The following is an 11,785-nucleotide window of genomic DNA, read 5'->3' as shown; positions in this document are numbered from 1 at the left end:
TGAGCCACGCCCCCAGCCCCTCACTGGGGGATTCTAGGCAGGTTATCTATTGACCCCTCCCTCACTGGTAGACTTGCGACAGGGGTTCTACTGCTGCGCAAGGGTTCCAGCCCTCACTGTTGCATGTCTATGTGAGCTGTACTGTTAAGCCATGACCCCAGGCCTCATCTAGCCTTTCATTTCCCGAAGCACTGAGTGACTGCTTATGTGTCCAGGACCTGTGTTCTGTGTGTTTTCTCTTTTCCTTTCCCTTTCTCTCTCACCCTTCCTAATTCCCTTTTACTCTGACTCAGCCATTTTAACATCCATCCTGTTGTTGATTAAAAATAAACATGAATTTATGTAATATGAAATTACTCTTTTAAAAATTAAAAGCCAAGTGTGTGTAGCCAAGTGGCAGCGCACTTGCTTGGCGTGTACCGTGCCCTGACTTCCATGATTAGCAGCACACGCGCATGCACACACATGCAACTTTAAGTTTTTCCAAACCTATCTTGATGATGGTTCTTAAATGCCTTAACCTTCCATGTAGCCCACCACCCACCAGAGGGAGTGGAAAAGAAAGGATACGGGGGAAGTGGACCTGTTTAGAAAGGTTCTTTGGAGCAAATGCCATCTGTGTTGTCAGGAAATCAGCGGTTCAGTTCCGAGGTCAGCAGCGGCAGCTCCATCCATTCATAAACACTCCGTGGATACAGTTCAGTGGAGTTGGGCTAGCAAACACGAATCAGTGGTGTTGGCACCACCTAGCAGAGACAGCTAGGGCTCAACCTGGGCACAAGTCAGCAGGAGGGACCTGGAGGGACACCAGGAGGAGTTCTCAGCTGTGCCTCTCTCAGGGAAGTGAAGATCAGGGAAGATGAGAGAGGTGCAAGTGTTGCACAGCTTGCTCTATAAGCAAGCCTAGCGCAGCCTCATCACTACCGGGCGAGTCCTGTTTATACTCCCTCCAAACGTGTCCTCCATGGGTCTTGCCTCAGCACGTGTCTGTGTCTGTCTCAGCTGACATCACTCTGCCAATCAGCCCAAGTCTGCGGAAGTGGCAAGAAACGGCAGCACACCACCAGAAGTTTTTTGGTGTTTCTCTCTATGGTGACCCAACAAATGGAGCTCAACTACGCAATGTAAGGCAGACCAATCCATGCATGTTGTTAGCGAAGACTCCTTCATCACGCGTCCTTTCACGTGCTTGCTTTAGCAGAACATCCCCTCTCCTGTGTCTGCTTTGGTTAAATGTTCTTCAGGAGTCTGCCTTAGTCTTTCACCTGTGTCCACTTCAGGAAAACACTCCTTCACGTGTGCCCCAGCAAAACACCATCCAACACAGCTGACTCTCCAAAGAACCCTAAGTTTCCACCACACACACACACACACACACACACACACACACACACACACACAAATACATTTTTATTATGGTGGGATTTAGACCTTTTACTGTCATGTAGCTTTTTGTGCTGTGTGACCACCACCTCCATCCGGCTCCAGAATCTTTGTTGGCTCTTTTCATTTCCTTGATGGCTTGTTATTCAGGATGTTACAGGTGCAGCTTGTGCATGTTAGTTTAGCTCTCTGTCAGTCAGCCACGTGCCCACCTCTCCTCCTCCTCTTCTTCTTCCTTCTCTTCCTCCTCTTTCTCCTCTTCTCTTCCTCCTCCTAACCATTTTAGATATGTTTATTTTATTTTACGTGTATGAGTGCTTGTCTGTGTATATGTATGTGCACCTTGTGTTCTCACAGAGGTAAGAAGGAGACATCACATCCCCTAGACTTGGAGGTACAGATAGTTGTGGGTGCAAGAAACCAAACCCCAGTCCTCTCCAAGAGCAACAATGTTCTTAACCACTGAGTCATCTCTCCAGCCCCCACCTCTCTTCCTGTTCTCTTTTCTGTTTGTCTGCATTTCTGTCCCAGTCTTTGCTGTCTAATTCTCCTGTCTGTCTGTCTGTCTGTCTGTCTGTCTGTCTCTCTCTCTCTTCTCTGTCTTTATCTGTTCTGTTTCACTCTGTCCTCGCCGGATGTCCCTCCTGACCAATCTTTCAGTGGGTCTCTTCTTTGTGTTTCCTGTTTTCTACCTCTTAGAACACCCCATCTTTCTTCAGGTCCAGCCTTTGTGGGATCTCCGATGGAGGAGTCTGTGGCCCATGCAGTGGCAGCAGTGGGTAGCCATCTGTACATCTCTGGAGGATTTGGAGGAGTAGCCTTGGGCCGCCTGCTGGCTTTGACCCTGCCCCCTGACCCCTGCCGTCTGCTGCCTTCACCTGAAGCTTGTAACCAGTCTGGGGCCTGCACCTGGTGCCATGGTGCTTGCCTGTCTGGGGACCAGGCTCACAGGTAACCATAGTGACTGGCAGGCCATGGCACAGTACACGCTGTGTACTGTGGGCTTTAGGAGGTGAGCTGGACTTGAGAGGGTTCTACTGTCAGGTTCTACTTCACACACAGGGAAGAGAATGATCGTCAGAGGTGGAGGTGGTTGGGAATACTCCAGTCTGAACCCTGCTTGTACCTCAGTGTCTCCCCTTTTCGGGGAACTGGGTTAGAACTTGCTTCTACATGTACAGTCTAGTTTAGACCAGCAAAGATTGAAAGCAGTGCTGTGCCCAGGGTATTTGCAGTGTCATCTGTACAGGAAGACACTGAGACCAGAAAGGCAGGAATCAGCTCAGAAATGGCTTCCAGTACCTGGCTGGGACCAGGCTCTGACCAAATCTGCAGCCCCCTCAGCTGCAGGAATGCAGACACTTCTGGAAACCAAGTCATCCCTTGGTTAACCCATTCATCTGCCCCAGTGCCATGATGGTAGCCTGCTTAGAGGTTGTTAGTCCCATGAAAGGCAGTGGGCTGTGTCACCATGAATCCTGCAGTATGGGTAATGGATTTGATTATGGGATGCTGACACGAACACACACACACACACACACACACACACACACACACACACACTCATGCTTACACACACACGTACACACACATGCACACACATGCTCACATGCACACACACACACACACACTCTTGTGGGCCTGTGTGTCATAGCAGGAGTACCCACTGTTTTTCTAAAATCTGGAAAATGCTAAAATCCCATGCATTTCCAAGGAATTACTACGGCCTGTGCTGTGGATTGGGGGTGGAGCAGGGGGACATGGAAGTTGGAGACCTGAGCAGAGAGATTCCTGGAGTGCTTGTGGGGTGGGGGCAGAGTGGCAAGAGGAGGTGGCACGGAGAGACCTTGACCTCTGCTGTGTGAGAGGTGGAATACTGTTTTAGGTAGGGGTAGGAAGGAGGAGACGGTTGGTGATGCCTCAGGCTCAATGGCAGGAGGACTTGTATGACAAAGGGGTGGGCCTAGCCAGGATCCTGAGGTACAGCTTGGGACATGGTGTAGGGTTCTGTAGGACCATGTACAAGAGACAAAACATAAGTCCTAGAAGCAAGTGAGTGAGCTAACCTCATGTCCTCTAGGCTGGGTTGTGGGGTGCCCCCTTGCTCCCCAATGCCTCGCTCGCCTGAGGAATGTCGGAGGCTGCGGACCTGCAGTGAGTGCCTGGCCCGCCATCCTCGGACCCTGCAGCCCGGAGATGGAGAGGTGAGTGGTGGGTGGAGGGACAGGGATACTGGTGTCCACTCTGGTTTATTGCCCCCCCCCATCTCCCACCCCTGCATCTCAGGAACCATGGAACTTCTCAGTTGTGGTTGGCTGGGTAGGAAGAAGGGATGCGGAGCCCCACAGAGCCCACCAGATCCACCTTCCCCTACCAGGCATCCATTCCCCGTTGTAAGTGGTGCACCAACTGTCCAGAGGGTGCCTGCATTGGGCGCAATGGGTCCTGCACCTCAGAGAATGACTGTCGAATCAACCAGCGAGAGGTCTTCTGGGCTGGGAACTGCTCGGAGGCCGCGTGTGGGGCCGCTGACTGTGAGCAGTGCACACGGGAGGGAAAGTGCATGTGGACGCGGCAGTTCAAGAGGACCGGTGAGCCTTGAGGTTTGCTTTCTAGGGAGGTTAGGGGCCTGGGCACCTGTGTATCAAAAGAAAGCTGGGGGCTGAGAGAGGAAGGCCAGGGACTAGACACCGAGTCTGAGTTGCCAGGGCTAGGGCTTAAACTCTTGGGTCTAGAGAAGAAGGGCTGGCATCTAGACTCCTGAAGGAGGAGAGTCTGGGAAGCAGACTGGTTACTGACCCTGTGCCCCTCACCAGGGGAAACTCGCCGTATCCTGTCAGTGCAGCCCACCTATGACTGGACTTGCTTCAGCCATTCTCTGCTCAATGTGTCTCCTATGCCGGTGGAGTCATCTCCCCCACTGCCCTGCCCCACGCCCTGTCACCTCCTCCCCAACTGCACATCCTGCCTGGCCTCCAAGGGCGCAGATGGAGGCTGGCAGCACTGTGTGTGGAGCAGCAGCCTCCAGCAGGTAATGCCTGTGTCCTGCTTCCCAGCCTGGCATCCTCTGCCCAGCCTGACATCCTCTGCCCAGCCTGACATCCTCTGCCCAGCCCCGCATCCTCTGCCCAGATCCTCTGCCCAGCCTGGCATCCTCTGCCCAGCCCGGCATCTTCTACCCAGCCCCGACATCCTCTGCCCAGCCTGGCGTCCTCTGCCCAGCCTGACATCCTCTGCCCAGCCCTGACATCCTCTGCCCAGCCTGACATCCTCTGCCCAGCCTGGCGTCCTCTGCCCAGCCCGGCATCTTCTACCCAGCCTGACATCCTCTGCCCAGCCCCGTATCCTCTGCTGCCCTTCCTCCCCAGCTCTGGGCCGTCATCCTCTCTCCTCGCTCTTGGCCTCTTTTTCTTCCCGTCTTTCATGCCTCCTCCTGCCATTATGATCACAGCTTTATGCTCCTTCTGGATGTCAGGGCCCAGTAAGACACTGCCAAGGAGGGCTGGGAGGCCCCAGTTCAAACAGGGTGGGCCAGGACCTTGCCTGTGTTTGAAAATGTGACTGGTGGCGGTGGATGTACTTGACAGGCACAGGTGGCTAGGACGTAACTGCCTGCCACGTTGTCCACGTCTGGAAGGTCCAAAATTCGTCCACCTAGCATAATTTAGTTGTCCTAGTGGCAGACAAAAGCGTTTACCTTGGCCGGCCCCTGTGGAAAGCAAGTCAGATCCACTGTCATTGTCATATCTAGCGAGGAATGTCTGATTCCCACTGGTATCTATTTCTTGTGCATACGATGTTAGGCAGGACCTAGTGGCTGCATGCTGGCTCACCAAACCACTGGGAACTGACTGGGTCAGCCATCCCCTCACCCTTTACCCAGTGGACCGCAGTGCTTGTAGAGTAGGGGGCACATGCCATTGGGACTTCCATTCTAGAGGTGACATTACAGAGGACCCAGTAGTGCTTCCTGCACATCCCAGCGTAGAGGGCTGCCAACTTCTATAGCTGGAAGCTTTGCCTATGAGTGGTGTATTGGTTTATGCACCTTGTAATCAAACTCTCAGGCTCTGGGCCTGAGAAGATGGCTCACTCAGTCAAGCAGCTGCCCTCCAAGCAGGAAGACCTGAATTTCATCCTCACAACCCGTGATAAAAAAAAGTCCAGGTACGCAGGACTCACTTGTAACCCTAGTGCTAAGGAGGTAGACACAGGCGAGGCCCTAGAACTCGATGGCTAGTCTAGCCTACTAAGTGACTTGCAGGCCAATGAGAGACTGACTCAAAGATGAGGTGGACAGCACCTGAGGTCGTTCAGGATCTAGCATGAGTGCTGGGATCCACACTTGAGTCCTGTGCAAGAGCAGCGTGCGCCTCACCTCTGAGCTGGCTCTCTAGCCCTCCAGTCATCCCAACGCAGGAAAATGATACCACAATCTGGTGCATGTCTAACTCTAGGGCTCAGGTGGCTGAGGCAGGAGGGCCGCAAGTTCCAGGACAGCCTGGAGACATAGAGTCTCTGCTGAGCTGTTGGGGCAGGCAGGGAGAGCAGAGTTTATGAGAACTTGCTCCCATGGCCAGGGCACAAAAGCACTGGACTCCTTGAGCTCTGCCCCTGGGCTCTGCTCGCAGCCAGCCCAGCTCTCGGCAGACTCAGGTCTCTGGCCACAGCCTTGAGGCGTCTACTTCAGCATTGCATACTTGCTTTGTCCTTCCTAATTGCCCTTGGGCAGCCAGCCCAGATTAATCACACCCCTCTTACATTTCACACAAGGCCAGACACTAAATAAAATGCTCTTATGCCCATGGTATGTTCCCAAAGGCCCATTCATTCCGTAAGCACTCTGTCCCAACCAGCCAGGGATAGCTTGTGAATTGTAGGCTGGTTCCCTACCCAGGACTCCTCCACTACCTGGCTGGGTTAGAAGTTGCCTGCTTGTCTCAAAGCTAGGCCTGATTTGTTGTAAGGAGTGTCTTGGCTGGAGGGATGGCTCATAGCTATCTGTAGATCAAGGGTTCAACACCCTCAGTCATACATGTAGGTAAAATACAAAGCCATAAAATAAGAATAAATACATTATTTTCTAAAAACAAGAGGAAGCTGTGACTTGTGACCCTGCTTGTGACACTCACTGTCTCATTACTGCCTTCTTTCAGGGACAGGAACCCGATAGAGAAAGGAGACTCTACATTGGTGTAACAGGACTTATGGGACATGGGGGTTTCTTTTAACTATTTATTTTTTATTTATTTCATACACACACACACACACACACACACACACACACTCACATTTCCTTCTTCCAAGAGAGTTTCTCTGTGTAGTCCTGGCTGTCCTGGAACTTACTTTGTAGACCAGGCTGGCCTTGAACTCATAGATAGGGATCCGCCTGCCTCTGCCTCCCAAGTGCTGGGATTAAAGGCGTGTGCCACCACTACCCAGCACTTTTAACAATATGGTCTTCCTCTGTAGCTCAGGCTAGCCTGGAACTCGTATAACCTAGGCTGGCCTTGACTACTTTTCTTCTCCTCCCCTTTCTCCTCCTCCTCCTCCTCTTCTTCCTCCTCTTCCTCTTCCTCCTTTTCTTCCTCTTCTTCCTCCTCCTCCTTCTCCTTCTGTCGTCTCCTCCTCTCCTCCTCCTCCTTAATTGCATATACTTATTCATTTTGGGAGGGGATGCATGTGTTTAGAGGTCAGAGGACGACTTGTATGAGTGAGTTCAGTTTTCCCCCGTATGGGTCCCAGGGATCGAACTCACGTCATCAAGTTTAGTAACATGTGCGTTTACCCTCTGAGCCATCTTACCTGCCCTGGTCTGGAACCTCTTCTTTCTCCAGTTTCTGTCTCCAAAATACTGGGGTTGCCCAGTTCCCTTGGGTCAAGTTCAGCAGGGCTTCCTAGGGCTGAACCCTGAGCCCTGGAAGCTGTCATGTCTTGATCCTTTTGCCTCCACCCCGTCTTCTGAGATCGCAAGCATGAGCTACTGTGCTGGGTTCATCCAATTCTAGTCTTGATGTTGGGTTGCAAAAACTTGTGATAGCCCCGCTTCTGCCCTGAGCGAACCAGGGAGGGTGGGGCCTGGGAGAAATGTCTGAGAAGTGTATTTAACTTTCTTTCCCTGTCTCTCTCTCTTCCTTGTTTCCCTGGACAGTGCCTGAGCCCCTCCTACCTGCCCTTGCGATGTATGGCTGGAGGCTGCGGGCGGCTGCTTCGGGGGCCAGAGAGCTGTTCGCTGGGCTGTGCTCAGGCTACGCAGTGTGCCCTGTGCCTGCGACGACCCCACTGTGGCTGGTGTGCCTGGGGGGGCCAGGATGGGGGTGGCCACTGCATGGAAGGTGGTCTCAGTGGTCCCCGAGATGGTGAGAGAGGTTCCGAGGGCTGGGCAGGTGGTTGGCAGGGGCACAGAGAACAAAATGGGAGGCAGTTCTGAGGTGAGATTCAGGGGAGGTGGGAAGGGTGCAAGTGTCTGGGACAGTGGTGAAGAGATCTCCCGGGTAAAGCCCTGTCTCCTGTGGGGTCAGGGCTAACGTGTGGACGTCCTGGGGCATCCTGGGCCTTCCTGTCTTGCCCCCCTGAGGATGAGTGTGCAAATGGGCACCATGACTGCAATGAGACCCAGAACTGCCACGACCAGCCCCACGGCTACGAGTGCAGCTGCAAGACGGGCTACACCATGGACAAGTGAGCTCCAGTCGGGATGGCAGGAGACAGTGGACAGACAGACAGGGCAGTGAGGACGGGAGGACACAAGTCATGCAGAAGGACACAGCCCAAGCATCTGTGTTACACAGAGCCCAGGCTCACGGGTGATGGAGCCAATCTGTGAGACAGGAGGACAGCTGGCTGACCCACACTGCAGGGGACAAGAGAGCTGGAGAAGCCAGGAAAGAATGAGTCTCCAGAAGAGCACTGTGGGGGCAGGGACGGGCAGGCTCCGGGGGAGCGGACCACTGAAAGAGGGTGGGGTGATGGGTGAAGCCTGGGCTCCTGCCCTCATCACTGCTTGTCCCTGCAGTGTGACTGGCGTCTGCCGCCCTGTGTGTGCCCAGGGCTGTGTGAACGGCTCCTGTGTGGAGCCTGATCACTGTCGCTGTCACTTTGGCTTTGTCGGCCGCAACTGCTCCACAGAGTGTCGCTGCAACCGCCACAGTGAGTGTGCCGGTGTTGGCGCACGGGATCACTGCCTGCTATGCCGGAACCACACCAAGGTATGGGCCTGCTGCCGAGCCCCTCAGGCTGCCCAGAGGGGCTTTTTATTGGTTTTTAAAGTATATTTTGGTGGAGCTGGGGATGGAACCCAGGGTGTTTGGCATGCTGTGCTGTACCACTGAGTCATACCCCAGCCCTAAGTGGAGGACTCCAGGCTGCCAGCCCTCGTGCTGAGGCATCTTAAGGTTCATTGACAGTCCAAGAAGCCATGGGCAGGGAAGGGGTGGGAGACCCCTATTCTGGGGAGATGTGAAAAGACTCTGGGGGCTGTGTACAGAATGGCTGGGGAAGGTGGGTGTGGGGAAGGCCTTGTTACTCAGGACTTAAGGGCTAGGGGTAAGTGAAGGTAGGGGCTAAATCACAGCCCAGCTGGGAGGGCCAGACCAGGTGCCCAACCCTTGTGTCCCCCTGCCCCATGTTTCCCCAGCCCTTTTAATAGCACAGTCCTTTGTTACCAGGGTAGCCATTGTGAGCAGTGTCTCCCACTGTTTGTGGGTTCGGCTTTGGGTGGTGGGACCTGCCGCCCCTGCCATGCTTTCTGTCGAGGGAACAGCCATGTGTGCGTCTCCAGGAAAGAGCTAGAAATGGCCAGAAAGGAGCCAGAGAAGTACTCACTGGATCCAGAGGAGGTGAGGGAATGAAGTCTTCACTCATGAGTCTGAGGGAGGGTAGGGCCTCGACCTGTGTCTGAGAAGGAGGCTGGGCCTGAGGGAGGAGGCTGGGGCCTGGACTCCTGTGTCTGAGGGAGGCGAGTAAGGCCTCAACCCCTGTGTCTGAGAAGGCTGGCCCTGATAGAAGAGGCTGAGCCCTGGATCCCTATGTCTGAGGGAGGAGGCTGGGCCTGGACCGTGTGTCTGAGGGAGGAAGCTAGGGCCTGGACCGTGTGTCTGAGGGAGGAGGGCTGGCCCATGTATCTCTATGCCCTTGTTGGCCAGATTGAAACCTGGGTGGCAGAAGGTCCGAGTGAAGATGAAGCTGTGTGTGTGAACTGCCAGAACAACAGCTACGGGGACAGATGTGAGAGCTGTCTCCATGGCTACTTCCTCCTGGATGGGAAATGCACCAAGTAAGAGGAAGAGCCTGGCCCTGCCCTTCTCCCCGGGAGTAACCCTGGGAACTAGGCCTCCTTGCCTTGCCCTCTACTGTCAACAGAAGTGAGTGAAGTCTAAGAAAGCTGGAGGCCAAGCAGCGGGTGAGGAGTGTGAGCAGAGCCCACTTGACAGGTCCCCACCTCAGAGGGCTGCAGCAAGGGCTGCAGAGAGACCTGGAGGGAGACTGGGCTCCTGAGTCCACAGAAGGCTGCTGAGGAAGGAGACCTCAAGACCACCCCTATTTTGTGCCTGCCCTTCTGAAACTCCAGAAAGCTGGAGACAGTCCAGGCAGATTGTTACTCAAGGACCCCGTGGCTGGGGCAGTGGGCTTGACCTCTGAGAGTCTGGAGGTCAGGACATTCAATCTTACTGTCTTCCATTCTCAGGTGCCAGTGTAATGGCCACGCTGACACCTGTAACGAGCAGGACGGAACAGGATGCCCGTGTCAGAACAACACAGAGACAGGCACCTGCCAGGGCAGCTCTCCCAGTGACCGTCGAGACTGCTACAAGTACCAGGTGTGTCTGGAGCAAAGGGCAGAGCTGGGATGAGGGGATCGGGACCAAGGTCAGGGCTGTGAACCTGGTTTGGGATGGAGATCATCTTTTATACTTGCTGAGCCCTGGGCAGTGGTCCAGAGTCCAGATGTAGGACCTCAGGGGGCTCTGACCATGACAGTCACAGACTGCAGGCTGCAAGTGCCGGAAACCCACCTTAGAGTAGCTTAGGGGAAAAGCAAATGTTTTGACTCTGAAAACAGGTCTGTCTGGGTGCTGAGGTACATGCCAGCTGTTCCAGGGGCTGAGGAGGACCCCGAGTTCAAGGCCAGCCTGGGCAATAGAGGGATACTGTTTCAAAAACAGTAGTCTAAGGATGTGGCTCAGCTGCTGGAGCACGCGCCTGACGTGCGTACACAGCCCTGGCTTTCTCTCCTACACTGCAGATGCCGAGTGTGGTGGCATATATGTGGCCCCAGCACTTGGGAGGCAGAGGAGGGAGGAGGATCAGAAGCCACATAGAGATTGTGATGCCTGCCTGTGCTAAGTGAGACCCTGTCTCAATACGACAGCAACAGGACGGCCAAGAGAACCTGTGTGCTCTGGGGCCAGTGTGGAGGAATGGCTGCATCCAAGAAGTCATAGTGATGTCAGAAATGTCACCGTGACCCCACTCTGCCCTCCCTGTGCCAGCTTTGCTACTGGGGAGGTTTTTGTCCCATGTGCCTGTCCCCATCAGGTGACATCTGGCTGATGAAGGTTCTCATTAGTTCTAAACTTCAGCTTAAATCCCCCTTGTGAGCCAGGTCTGTGGCTCCAGCCTGTGATCCTAATTCTTAGGAGGCTGAGGCAGGAGGATTCTGTCAGTACTAGACCTGCATGGTGCAAGACTTAATCTAATGAAACCTAACACAAACCCAGATCCCCGCTTAGGCCCATTTCCTGTTTCTGAAGCAGAGAGGCTGGCTGACTGTTCTGCCCCACTCCTCCCGCCCAGCCGCTCTCTCCAGGCCTGGGGGAACAGCTTCCTGTCTCAGCGTCATCTTCTCTTTTCCAGGAACAGACGGTTTGTCGGTAGAGGTGTAGCCCCCCCCCATCCAGACAAACCCTATCAACCTCCATCCTTTTCACCGTAGACCAGAAATTTGACTTTACTGATGTATGATTGAAAGACCTGCTTGGGATGCCAACAGATAGCTCAGTCAGTAACATGTCTACTACACAAGCACTAAGACCCAAGTTTATTGCCAGGCATGGCGGCACACACCTTTAGTCCCAGCATTCGGGAGGCAGAAGCAGGTGGATCTCTTTGACTTCCTGGCCAGCCAGAGATACATAGTCTCAAGAAGACCCAAGTATGGATCTTCAAATTTACTTGCATATGCATGTGCGCACACACAAAATGTGCTCACACATAAACTGCACACAGGCACACATACACACATGCATGCATGCATACATACAAAGCTCATTGAGGGCCTGAAAGCATGCCACTATGGTAGAGTACTGGCCCCAAAACCCCCAGTGAGGGGCTGGGGGCGTGGCTCAGTGGTAGAGCCCCTGCCTAGAATCCCCCAGTGAGGGGCTGGGGGCGTGGCTCAGTG

General features: G+C 54.0%; 1 protein-coding gene across 1 annotated transcript in view; it reads left to right on the top strand.

Annotated features, from left to right (window-relative positions):
- Megf8 (multiple EGF like domains 8) overlaps window positions 1-11,785 on the top strand; it is a 48,490-nt gene that overhangs the window by 32,052 nt on the left and 4,653 nt on the right. Inside the window, exons 31-40 of the mRNA XM_028781341.1 lie at window positions 2,103-2,334; window positions 3,464-3,587; window positions 3,761-3,974; window positions 4,200-4,414; window positions 7,535-7,742; window positions 7,905-8,064; window positions 8,399-8,591; window positions 9,051-9,221; window positions 9,528-9,658; window positions 10,070-10,202. Of these exons, the coding sequence (XP_028637174.1) occupies window positions 2,103-2,334; window positions 3,464-3,587; window positions 3,761-3,974; window positions 4,200-4,414; window positions 7,535-7,742; window positions 7,905-8,064; window positions 8,399-8,591; window positions 9,051-9,221; window positions 9,528-9,658; window positions 10,070-10,202 (1,781 nt within the window). The remainder of the gene's footprint in view (window positions 1-2,102; window positions 2,335-3,463; window positions 3,588-3,760; window positions 3,975-4,199; window positions 4,415-7,534; window positions 7,743-7,904; window positions 8,065-8,398; window positions 8,592-9,050; window positions 9,222-9,527; window positions 9,659-10,069; window positions 10,203-11,785) is intronic.

This window comes from Grammomys surdaster, unplaced genomic scaffold (genome assembly GCF_004785775.1).
Source record: "Grammomys surdaster isolate TR1022 unplaced genomic scaffold, NIH_TR_1.0 396, whole genome shotgun sequence".
Classification (NCBI taxonomy): domain Eukaryota; kingdom Metazoa; phylum Chordata; class Mammalia; order Rodentia; family Muridae; genus Grammomys; species Grammomys surdaster.
The sequence above is the reverse complement of the archived record's forward strand: the minus strand, read 5'-3'. Positions and strand labels throughout refer to the sequence as shown.